The sequence below is a fragment of the Glossina fuscipes genome, unplaced genomic scaffold, assembly GCF_014805625.2.
Source record: "Glossina fuscipes isolate IAEA_lab_2018 unplaced genomic scaffold, Yale_Gfus_2 0, whole genome shotgun sequence".
In the NCBI taxonomy this organism is placed as follows: domain Eukaryota; kingdom Metazoa; phylum Arthropoda; class Insecta; order Diptera; family Glossinidae; genus Glossina; species Glossina fuscipes.
The window spans coordinates 11,049,717-11,062,695 of NW_023998414.1; the positions used below are offsets into that span (position 1 = coordinate 11,049,717).

General features: G+C 33.1%; 1 protein-coding gene across 2 annotated transcripts in view; it reads left to right on the top strand.

Annotated features, from left to right (window-relative positions):
* LOC119644538 (MAP kinase-activating death domain protein) overlaps positions 1–12,979 on the top strand; it is a 50,749-nt gene that overhangs the window by 12,635 nt on the left and 25,135 nt on the right. Inside the window, exons 3-12 of one of the 2 annotated variants that reach the window (XM_038044104.1) lie at positions 6,048–6,352; positions 6,451–6,809; positions 6,936–7,440; positions 7,512–7,873; positions 7,939–8,065; positions 9,809–9,841; positions 11,159–11,253; positions 11,337–11,520; positions 11,594–12,487; positions 12,561–12,781. In XM_038044104.1, coding sequence (XP_037900032.1) covers positions 6,230–6,352; positions 6,451–6,809; positions 6,936–7,440; positions 7,512–7,873; positions 7,939–8,065; positions 9,809–9,841; positions 11,159–11,253; positions 11,337–11,520; positions 11,594–12,487; positions 12,561–12,781 — 2,903 coding nt within the window. In that variant the 5' untranslated portion in view covers positions 6,048–6,229. Of the gene's footprint in view, positions 1–6,047; positions 6,353–6,450; positions 7,441–7,511; positions 7,874–7,938; positions 8,066–9,808; positions 9,842–11,158; positions 11,254–11,336; positions 11,521–11,593; positions 12,488–12,560; positions 12,782–12,979 lie in introns of both variants that reach the window. The other variant, XM_038044103.1, reaches the window with a different exon arrangement.

The following is a 12,979-nucleotide window of genomic DNA, read 5'->3' on the forward strand; positions in this document are numbered from 1 at the left end:
GGTCGCGATGTTTATAACGCGATTATCAGACGACAAAAGTGGAGAAATGCGGCAAAAAAAAGATCTCAAGCCTCTACTTGAATAAGTCAGAGGTAGAAACGAAGAGCTAAGAGGGGAGAAAACCTTTTATCTTTTTAAGGCCTATGGTTCGGCCATAGGGAGTAGAGTAGGGTATTTGGTAACAGCTGCAAGAGATAGATACGTATTTTCTGAAATTATTAGAAACCTAGAATAGGACAAGATATACTCTTCTTGTACACGATCATGAATGCTGAAATATGCATCATGCACTTTTAAATAATATAATCCAATATCGGATAGGTGGATCAAAAGGAAACATGATAATTCGTATGATATTAAAAATTATATATATATATATTTATATATATATTAAGATGTGATGTTTTTTGATTTTTTTTTTCTACTCTCATCTAGTATATGAGTTCTTATTTTTTTTATAGCAGTGACCTATTTAAAAGGAAGAGAAAAGATATCCAATATCTGAACGTAAAACTTTTTTTAATTCTTTAACGGTAAATCTGCATCTGATTAGGATAACCTTAAAGTTTTTAAATCAAACCGCATTAAAGAAAAGCTTTTTACTTTTCTGCCAATAAAATGTTAATTATTTTCCTTTTTACGTCTTTTAAATGCTCTTGTGACGACATCGCATTGTTTAATGCACTATCGCTGTTTGTTGACTTTATTTTTATTTTTTTTTAAATTTTTTAACTATTAATATAAACGTATTGGAGCTTGTTTGGAAATGCAAGAAAAGGAATCATTTAACTTTCAAGTAATAGTTACAAGTGTACATAAGATTAGAAAATAAAGAGTGTGAGGTATAATAGATATTGCGTACAATAGATGTAAAAACGTGAGTAATAAGGGTTTTTGTGTTTAAAAAATTTCCTTAACATTTATTATCTGTTTGGTAAGTAAGATAGTGTTCTTTTCACATCGCATTAATGATGAACTGGAAAAGATTCTTTCGCATCACTTACATAATAACCGTTTCTCTATTTTAGCTTTCCCTTCCGGATCCTTTTCTTTTTTTGGCTTTTTTCATTCTTTCTTTGTGTTCTGCCTTTGCTAAATTGACTATGTGCTTGTGATGAATGTAAATATGGCCGTTTATCTTAATTTATTTTAACATATAAGAAATTCATTGTTTTTTTTTTTTTTTTTTTTTTTTTTTTTTTAATTTTTATTTATTTTTTTTTTTATTTGAGTGCTTTTTCAAGCTATAACTGAATAATTTAACCGCGAAAAAATGCGATTTTTCTTTACGGTTCCCGCGTCAAATTAAATATATTTTCAAATTATTATTAAGTTGATGACGCGTGCTTAACACGTTGATTCGTGCGTGCTGGCATTATGAAAGTAACAAACAAAAATTATAAAACAAGCCCTGATGAACGACGAAAATCAGTTTTCATGACTCCGTCTTCGTAACAAAGTGTCTTTCGGTATCGATAAACTTTTTTCACGTAATTTACTTGTCACCATGCAATTGCACCTCACTGCATTTAGATGAGGAGAAGAAGAAATTATTCGCGAGCCTCAAAATCACTTAATTGAGGCGATCTGTTAAAGTTCGCAGTTTTCTGACAGCATGTAAGTCGTCCGTAAATGTGCGATTTGTCTCTGGAAAAGAATTAGTTTCGCACTATAGTCAGACTCGCGTCGCTTCTATTTCTTCTCAAAAGGAGGAGCATCGTGTGTTCTGATATTTTTCTTCTGTTTTCTTTTTAACCTGGAAGACCTATATGTCCGGGCGATATTTATTACCAGACTGGTACGATCAAATCTCCAGTTTCTCAATTTAAAGCAATTGCGATTAAATTTCCGGGACATTTCTTCCTACTCATATAAGCAGAACATTTTTTAATTGATCGTTAAATTATATTCGATTTAATGTAACAACAGCTTCGCTTCCATTGAATGTTAATGTACTATTAATAATGCACCAGCTTGCTATTATGCTGCATTATTAGTCGCTAGACGTGAACTTTTCTAAAAATTTTTTTATTAGTTAGATTAATCGCAGCCGAACTTTTTAAATCAATGAAATGCTGTGTTTGTGTTTGGTATCTGTTATCAGTCAATTGCTTTGTCTATGATAACTGAATTAATTCCCTTCAGATTGAGTATAAAGAAAATATGAATTATCCTGGTAAGAGGTTAAGGAAATTTATTGTAGATTAAGTTGATTTCTAGATGAGAAAACAATTTTCATTTCAATAAAGCTAACGCGGTTACCGGTATTCACTTATTTCCATAACAAGTTATGGATTCGAACATTTTTTTAAAAAATATTTTCATTATAATTATTAACGGATAATTATGCAAAAAAAAAAAAAAAAAGAAGAAGACTTTTATAAAAATGATATCGACATTTTTTTTTTTCAATCTTCGTAAAATAATAGTATTTCGTGTTTATGATGGCGCAAGCAGAGGGTACGGGAATGAAATTGAGTTTGTTGTTCTATGTGTGATAAGCAGAAAAGTATGTTATAAACTTTACGCGAATGTACTACTGTAATCATAGTATTACATAACTATGTTCTTACATAACTATGTTCTCTTAGCATTACTTGTATAACGCGGAGTCCACGCGTAATGGCAAGATATGATCAACTAAGCTATTTAGCATAACGAAGCTAAGGGAAACTTGAGGATGCATTCATTACAATAAGTTAAAGGAGATTTTAAGCGGAAGAGATATTTCTCCATCCATCCATGCAATTTTTCATCATTTTTGATAGATTGATTATCTCAAACAAGTTAAAACACAATCGACAAACTTGCATAAAGCGAATAGAGACGCTTAACGAAAAGTTGATCTACGGAAAGGTGTCCTAAGCGCAGAAATTTTATATATGTTTAATGAAGGCGAACTGTATCCAAAGCTCGACTTGAACATAACTCTGTATGTTCCACTTTTTGTATTATTTTATAATAATGCGGAACAAATCAGGTGAAACCCATATAACTTTGCGCAGTCAAAAGTACTTGTAGTCAGTTTGTTTTTTTTTTTTTTGTTTTCTTTTCGTTTGATGGTATTTGTCTGAAAACTCCCGGCATTTAAAGTAATTCAACGTATGTCTCTATGCTCGCTGCAGACTAAATGTGCGAAACGAGAACGGAAAGACGGAGACATTCATACTAAGCGGCAAATATATGCATAAAATTATGTAAACATTAAAACATTTGCGGAAATTTAATGTGAAAGTTTTTAAAGAATATTATCCACGATGCGAAGCATGATACAAGCATGAGCTCTGTTTTGTTTTTCCTCTTTTTAATTATGCCGTTTGTATGACTTGGTGAGTAGGCATCCGTAAGATTGTTTTATATGAAGGCATTCACACACACACACACACACACATGCACATACATGATTATATATGTAATAAATAGTTTACATACAAATATATACCAAGTGGTGCACATATGTTTGGTCTTATGTTTAAATACAGAGATATAGGTGTAGCCTTAGTATTCTTAGTAAATAGCAATTCATTTAGTTTAACAAGACATAGGGAGACCAAGGAAAGAGTTTATTGAACTTTTTATAAATTTTACATTATATCAAATAAGAAATTTTAGGAGACTAGCAACTAAATTAAGTTTTTATTCTTTAATCTGATATATTCGGGCGATGCGATGAAAAATTGAAAATAAACTAAATTTCGTTAAACTTAATATCGATTGTAAAGAAAAACAAAAAATTAGTTACATTAGTCATTAAAGTTTTGCAATGTCTATCAATTGTATTTTTATAATTTTTCATTTTTTTTATTTTTTTTTTTTATGTATATATCTTTATATTCTTGCTATAGAGACGACAGATCATGTGCTTGTTCTACATTACTTTGTTTTAAATTTTTTTCTATTTTTTTTTCTTTTTTTTTTGTGGTTTTTTTTTTTTCGTTTAAGTACAAGGTCACTGGAATTGGTTATTTTTTTATACTATATCTTAAATACATACATACATATATAAAAATTTTATTTGTGGGTGTATGTGTGTGTGACTATCACTGTGACTGTGTCTTACTTTTCTTTATCTATCTACTCGCAAAAAAGGAGGCAAAAAAAAAAAAAAAAAGAGAAGAGAATTGAATTGTTTGCATACAGCCAGTAGTTGGTTGATCTGATTTCGAATAAATTGCTCATGGGTAAAAAAAATTTTAGTGCAAACTGAAAAAACAATTCTTTAGGTTGGCATATTATTTCATCTTTTATAGTGAATTAACACAACGCTCTACTCTTTTCTTTTGGTTTCTCACTTGATTATCGCTTGTATAAGAAACAGTTTTCAAGGATTTTTTCGCTTACAATACATAAAGCAAACGTGCATTAACTTCCACCTAAAAATGCAAGGTTGTACGTTTGATCCTTAAGTATGTAATGAGTTTTGTTAAAAAAAAAAAAACAACACAATTTTTTGGCCATTATACTCTATATCACTTCTGGCACGGGGTATATTAAATTGATGTTGATGTACAAAACATCTGGAAGGATTTTAAATAGATTTTACCTTATGTCTATCTCTTTCTTTCTCTCACTCTCACTCTCACTCTCTCTTTCTCTCTCTCTCTAATATCTGTACATGTTGTTTGGTGTCGAATCAACAGGTGGCAATTTTTGCGATATTTTGATGAAGTTTGATTTTAATCCAACATTCAATCCTACAAAAAAAAGAACTGAATCGAGGAATGTTGACTATCATCCTTGTTATAACCAAAGGAATTTTGGGAAAGTCTAACTACCGCACTTAAGATTTGAATTCGCGACCATCGAGTTGTTAGGCACAATCCTTTGCCTGCTGGACTATGGATGCGGATAAAAGGTTGCGTTTTAGCAATTCTTTTAATACGAAAAGGAAGATGATAAAATAAAAGCAATACTACGGAAGGTTATTAAGCATATAGTTAGGTATACAGAGAAAGATACTTTTGGAAAATAACAAAAAAACATTTTTGAAAGAAGTGGTGGTCCGCAGCTGATGCGTTTTTTGGGGCAAATTTGAACATAAAAAAAAAAAGAAATCACTAATTCTCTCTGTCTCTCTCTCTCTCTCTCTCTCTCTGTCTCTCTCTCTCTCTCTCTCTCTTTGATGCGATTGAAGAAATATCGCGTACTGTTTTATGCTCGAATCTGACTAATGATTAAAATACACAATCGAGATAATAATGCTCCGCCATACAAATAATTAGTGATTCCGCTAATATTGAGAAAGTTTCGATGTATCCGCCATTTCGCCCGGACGTAGCTCCGTCTCGCCACCATTTGTTTTGCTCGTCGCGGAACTCTCTAAATATTGCAGGCATGACTTTAAAAAGAGACTTCTGAAAATGAATTGATTCAGTTTTTCGGCCCAAAAATGGCAAAAGATGTGGACTGACGAGGAGATGTCTTTCTGAATTTTGATAGCAAACGCCACGATATTTTGCTTCGACCTTTATTTTATGTATATTTTTAATTTATTTTACTTTGCAATTTTGTTTTTAAATTGAACAGAATTACTTTCGAACGAAGATAGAGCGAAAGAGAGAGAGAGAAAAAGACAGAGCGGGTTAGGAATATTCAATTTACTCGCATAAAAAATATATGTAAATATGAAATATTATTAGAGTTATTCTCTATGGCATTGAGATAAATGAGACCTTATTACCACCACCTTACACATAAGGACATACACATTAAAGAACATACTTATGCATCGTATACCTTACTTACTAAAGACATAAATTAAAAAAAAATAAATAAATAAATAAATAAATAAAAAAGTAAATGAACAAAATGAATAATCATTTAATTGACTCCCTGGAGAGAACAGACCACCAACATCATCATCATCATCATCATCATCATCATCATCATCGTCGTTCAATGAGAAGAGTAGTAAATAACATAAATTGGTTTTTGTTTTCATTTTCTCCTCTCCTTTTTTAACACACTATTACTCACACAAACATAATATGCAGACATTTATGCTTAACATTATTATTAATTGTGTTGAATTGATTTTCTGTCCGCAGCTTTACTTAACAACCAATACAGCAATGAATTAAGAAGACCGCATCTACTTAAATGTGTACATACTTTAAGTTTCATTGTCCATCCATTCATCCATCACGCAAAGTGCTTTGAAGAATTGTACAAGTTTATACGTAGTTAATAGACAGACGCCTGTCTGTGAGTGCTCTTTATTTAAATAATTATGGCTGAACAACAAAAGCTTTCTTTGTGCCCACGATTGGTTGATTATTTGGCGATAGTGGGTACTAGAAATGCGCCCTGTCTTCCCAAAGGCTTAACGGGTAATAAAACACCACCAGTACAGGTAACTTAAACTTAAATTTTCGTGTTCTTATTAAAGTAAAAAAAAAAAAAAAAAAAAAAAAAAAAAAAAATGTCTTTTTTATTATATTTTACTTTAAGATTCCTGAGCTTTTACGACGGTATCCACCCTCAAATCATGTTGATTTTCCATTACCTTTGGATATGGTGTACTTTTGTCAACCAGAAGGTTGCATTAGTGTCGGACCTAGACGTACCGGTTCTGCTATACGTGACATGAGCTCATTTGTCTTCGCTTTGACCGATAAAGATTCGGGGAAAACGCGCTATGGTATTTGTGTAAATTTTTATCGACCTATTGAACGGTTCGCTCCTGGTAATGAAAAAATTAGCACCCCGATGATAAGTACACAGACTGCACGAGGTAGACGTAATTCGGCATTTCGTAGAGAATCGTGGCGTAAAAGTATAGAAAAAAGTTCCGATTCAGCGTTCAGTAGGCAAGTAGTTAAAGTTATTTCCTTTAATTGCTTCTTCTTTTTCGATTATGAACATCAATGCACAATTTGTCATGCAAAAGCTCAGTATAATTCTTTTAATAGTTACGGTCTTCTAAATTCTTCTAGCGACTATAGAAGTAATGTGGCGCCCAGTGATTCGGATCGTGAATTAACTTCAAGACGAGATTCGGATACTCCGCATCATGTGCAGCATAAGGTACATCAAGGCTATATGCAGTCAGCTCCAACATTAGGCTTAATGGCTCCGTCGGGCGATTCAGAATCAGGTGGCAGTCATTCACCATCGCCGCGTGCTTCACGCAAACGCATGAAACTGAGAAATCAATCTTTAACCTCCTTATGTATCATATCGCATCATCCCTTTTTCACGACTTTTCGCGAATGTTTATTTATTCTGAAGAAACTAATTGACGCCTGTAACGAATCATCTTCACCGAAGCGAGTGGGTTCTTCGCAGAAATTCACACGTGATAATGTATGGACGGTATTGGCCGGGCAAGCAACTGAGACAACTTCTTCCATCGTATTGCATGATGTAAGAGAAATTGAAACCTGGATATTACGTTTGTTGTCAACGCCAGTGCCAGTGCCGGGATCGACAAGAATAGAGGTAATTAATTAAAATTTATTTGGCGATTTTCATATTTAGTTACTTAGTTTAAGTGTCTGTTACTCATTCAGGTTGAAGTTTTATCACCCACTGTACATGAACCTTTGCTCTTTGCTTTACCTGATCATACTCGCTTCTCGTTGGTTGATTTTCCTTTACATTTGCCTTTGGAATTGTTGGGTGTCGATACCTGTTTAAAAGTTTGGACATTAATTATGCTAGAGAATAAGGTACTATTTCAGTCTCGCGATTATAATGCGCTATCCATGTCGGTAATGGCTTTTGTTACTATGCTGTATCCATTGGAGTACATGTTTCCTGTCATACCATTGTTACCAACATGTTTAAGTTGCGCCGAACAATTGCTTTTAGCTCCCACACCATTTGTTATAGGTGTACCCGCAACATTTTTGCTTTATAAAAAGAACTTCAGGTATTTAGTTCTCGTTTGAAGATCTTCGAAAATGAAATGGATTTTATTAATTAATTGCTTTATAGATTACCGGATGATATTTGGGTTATAGATTTGGATTCTACCAAATTAACCCCACCTTCAGGAGGTTACGACGAAATCCCAGCTTTACCAGAACCCGAAGGCACAATATTAAAAAATCATTTGAAACAGGTAAGAAAATATCCAAATTTGATGTAAAACAACAATTTGGATGACAATTAAGAGATGCCCAAAAAACAATTTTATTTAAAATGTTTGCCATTGAAACGTGATCTCACTGTCCTTCAATTCAATTTAATGCACAACAATATATTTAAATAGAAGATAAGTGGATCTCTGCGATATATCGATAAGATCTTAAAGAAGCGTCATAGCAAATGTCTTCTTGTGAGTTTTAATGAAGAGACGAGTATGCATCTAGCACTGAACCTGATATCATTTCACAACTTATTAAAGAATTTCGAAAGTTTTTCAAATTTTATTTATAAGATTGGTTAGCGAGCATTGTTGAGTGGTCTCTATTCTGTGCAAATGTTTTCTGTTTGCAAACTGCTCTCAGCTTTCAATAAATTTTTCGATAAAAAATTATTAAAAAAAAAAAAAATTATTATTAGGATGGAGACGCTATGGACGCTGAATAATTTTACAAGCGAGTGATCGGTTCAACCATATTTGTCGCTTCCCTATTCTCTTTTCATTCAAGTGACAGTCGCGCTGTAAAGAGTCTCCGTTACTCTTAAATACTTGCAGGCTCACTTTTCTTGTTTCTTGATCCCGCCAATTGATGATATTTCAAGCTGTTGAGCAAATTCTGTCAAGATGGGATAACCATTTATGTGTTGTTATCTCCTTTATGACTTCACTTTCGCCCCTTTTAAAAAAAAAAAAATTTCATTAAACTTGATTTTACCGGTTGGAATAGTATTTCATTTAAGATATATTTTCCGTACAAGAATTAAATGCTTTAGCTTTATGACCGAAGGCTATAATGCGGCAAAAGTTGTTTGCCCCTCTTGATAGGCTACAATTTATTACATCATTTAAAAGATAAATTATTACAGAAATTGATTGAAAAAACATTTGTTTTAAAGTAGAGAAATAGGGTGTAAACTGATTTGGAACTTTTACCAAATGAAAAACAAGTTATTTAAGAACAAAAATGAAATGAAAACCATAGTGAGTTTATGAAACAAATATAATACTAATATAATACTAACAAGAAAAATTATTCGCCTAACACTGTGAACATTTCTACAAATCATGTTAATTTAACATTTAAATTATCAATAAACAAAAACAAAGCCAAAACAATTAGAAACACTATAATGGGTCACGGCCCAATATTGAATACCCTACACCGTTCTAAATTTTTTCATATAATTACTTTTCAAAAAACTGATCCGATCGGAATTATTTTCAATAGCGTTCGTACTTAAGTAAAAAAACGTGTGAGTCTGTCGATTGAACATGAGAAAATAAAATGGGATAGATGGACAGATACGTTTAAATCGAATCGAAAAACTAATACGAAATCGATCAGTCCAACAAGGAATGAGTGTATCTCAAGTCCTTTTAAATATTGTACATATTCGTACAAATTTAATGGAACATATCAAGAGTGGTGTAGGGTACACGAAACACGAAACAATAACTTGAAACATTTTTCAATTCTTATAAAAATAAATTTTCTTTCTCAGAGCAGTCTTACTATTCACTTACAGTCTCAATTCAACTTTGATTGCTACACTTAACGAAAATCTTAGATTTTTTTTTTTTCTTCTATTTTCTTATAATTTCGAATTTTCTTTGTTCGACTTCAAAAAATTTCATTTATGCGCTCTACTCTTATGAAATTTTTTATTTTCTCTCATTGAAAATTCACAATTGTCGTTGACTCTTGTCAAAAATACACAGGCTATGCAACTCATGGATGAAGCTGGACTTGGTGTAAATATCTTTCATTTCTAATTTATTTATTCATTTCTCTTTCCTTTTTTTTTCGTAATAGTTTACGCTTGCTTGCTTCTTTTCTTGTGCATGCTATTCAAATATTAGAACATTTTTTTTTTTTTAGTTATATTTATTGCGATCTGATTTTTTATCTTTAGTTTTTTTAACAGTTCGAGGCATAAATTCTACTCTACGCCATGTAAGAAATTTGTGATTCGTCGCACACAGGCACACACACGTCATCTTTTATACGCTGGTGATAGTAGCGCGTACATCCGAAATATTGAACAAGAGGAAGAGAGCAAAAAAAGTAGACAGATGGACAGAGAGAGAATTGAGTGACCGACGGGAGCGGTGGGGGGTGGGGCGAGAAAAAGATAGAGGGAAAGAGAACGATTTACCTGATTATTGCAAGCTTACTTGATGCACGTCATAATTGACACTACTACTACTAGCGTTTTAGATAAGCTATCAGAATCATCATCGTGATAGTAATCAACTGAACTGCTTTGCAAAAATCGAAAAATTTATTACGACATTTTATTATCTGAACATATAAGCCACAAATCTATTGGCTTAGTCCATCTCCATCCAATTATCCAAAAAAAAAAAAAAAAACTGCTTTGTAGCTTTCTATATTTACAACTACACATGTATACGCGCTGCATGTAATTTAAGCACGCCTAGCGACCAAGATCAATCTATTCACGCTCACACGACCGACTTCAACAACATATATGGGGTAGGAAGACCCAAAAAAAAAAAAGAAAAAAGACGTATACACATATTGAAAAATATTTAGCTAATTATTGATCGATTCGTGCCCGTTTACTGTTCACATTATAAACAATCTTAACGAAGACTATAAAACTTTTCATTTTTCAATTTTAAGTTTAATTATTTATCGTATTTGCTTTATCAATTAATATAAAAATTTATTAAATTTTCCCTTTAAAACTCCTTTCTGTGCATGCCATGCTGCCCATTCATTTTTCTCAGCTACCTTCTCTTATCGTCACATTTTAACACATTTGCGTTAACAGTCATAAAATATTAACACAAACAAAAAGCATTTACAATGAACAGAGAATCTTTCATGACTGTTACTATTACATTAATATCCCTTAAGTAAATAACATTTTATCCCGGTATACTTTATTAAAAGAGACTTAAACTCTCTCTCTCTCTCTCTCTTATCATCGTTAATATAAATCATGGAATAAGTATCCTTTCATAGTTATTTACTTATTTTATTAAATTTTACTTTAAATTATTTACGTTGAAATTTCATTCGTTTTTACATAAACATCGCAGGCTTTAAGCTCAATGACTGCTAATACACAGGCCGTATCTACGCAGCAATTAATGCCTTCAGTGCGTGATAGCCTTATCGAACCGACAATTTTGGGGTAAGTTCTCTAATGAAATGTGAAATATTTCGCATATGTATATACATATATATGTCTATAAGTGGAATTAATAATTATTTCAGAGTATCTCAAGCTCGTTTACCTTTGCAATCACCTTCGCATTCAGCTCAGGTTAGCCAAAGGAATTCTATATCAACACAGGGAGCATTATCTCGTCAACCGAGCCCCATGGGCTCGCCTGCCTTAAATCCTTTTATTTATGGTACTGATATTGATTCCGTAGATGTGGCCACACGGGTAGCAATGGTAAATAAAATTAGTCCGACCCGGATAGGAGTCATTTATCTTTTAAAAATTCACTTTTATGAATCGTTTTAAGGTTCGATTCTTTAATTCGCAAAACACGTTAGCTAATTTTGCCGAGCATACACGCACCTTGCGTTTATATCCCCGTCCGGTGGTAGCCTTTCAGATCAATAGTTTCCTGAGATCGCGGCCTCGCTCTACACAGTTCCTAAACCAATTTGCTAAAACTCAGGCGGTCGAATTTTTGGCCGAGTGGTCTCTCACACCGACCAACGTGGCCTTTTTAAGAGTACAAACTGGTGTCATGGATCCCTTGCAAGTCGGCGATAAACCGAAATGGTTTGCTCACGCGTTAACACCGATCCGTTTCTCGGTATGGGACGATGGTAGTTCTTTAAATGGTGCATTACGTTCTCTCAAGCAATTGGAAAATGTCGCTACCGATGAAAGCGGTTCCGATTCGGAAGCTGCAGACAGTTCCAGCTCATCGTATTCCTCGCTTAGTGATTTTGTATCGGAAATGGTTTCATCAGACCTTTCTCCTAGTTTGCATGACGTTTTTGGCTCCCACAATCGCCCCCATAATGTTCCTCAAACAATGTCTTCAAATTTAGATCCTGCTTTAGTATATCATCCACCGAGCAAATTACAATATCCAGCTGGTATGATACAGCAATTGTCTTCCAAAGAAGAAGATGAAGATGAAAGACCTGAAAGTCCAATGTCCTCCTCATCCAGCCGTTCAGATCTCAGTTCGCCTAGTTTTAATCGCGATTCTGAATTTGAATTTCCTTCAAAATCATTTGAACTGGCTACGCCGGTAGCCCAACGCTTAGAAGCCACAATCAAGGCAGCTAGTATAGAGCAAGAATCTGAAACCAATTCAAATATAACTGTTAAAACTGCGACCAGTGCAAAAAAATCGAAAAATGTTAATGACTTGGAGCGAGCAGTTGCCGATAAAAAGGTAATAGGAATTTTCATTAAAATTAATTAAAATTGATATCAAATCTTGAAAAAAAAAAAAAAAAAATCTGCAGATCGCAATAACTGCAAATAAACAGCCGGGTGTCACCAATATCCTGGCACGTACTGGTAGTTCGGGATCCAGCTCCAGTAGCCCCGGGCGACAAAGCTCTCAAAGCTCATTATTCGAGAATATTGCCTCACATGCAAAAGACTTAGTACGCGAAACTACTCGTCAAAGCAGTCAAGAAGGCATTTTAGCGCAAGTGGATAAGGTGAGTTATCCTTATGATGTGTATCTTAACATTGTATATATATATATATATATATATATATATATATATATACTGTGCTGCCTTTATAGTTGATAGGAACGTTTATTTTATAAGTTCTATTCTTTAACAAATAAATATTTTAATTTCTTTTTGAACGGAACTGCAAATGTTTAATAAATTTGTTTAAAAAAAAAAAAAAAAAAAAAAAAAAAAAAAAA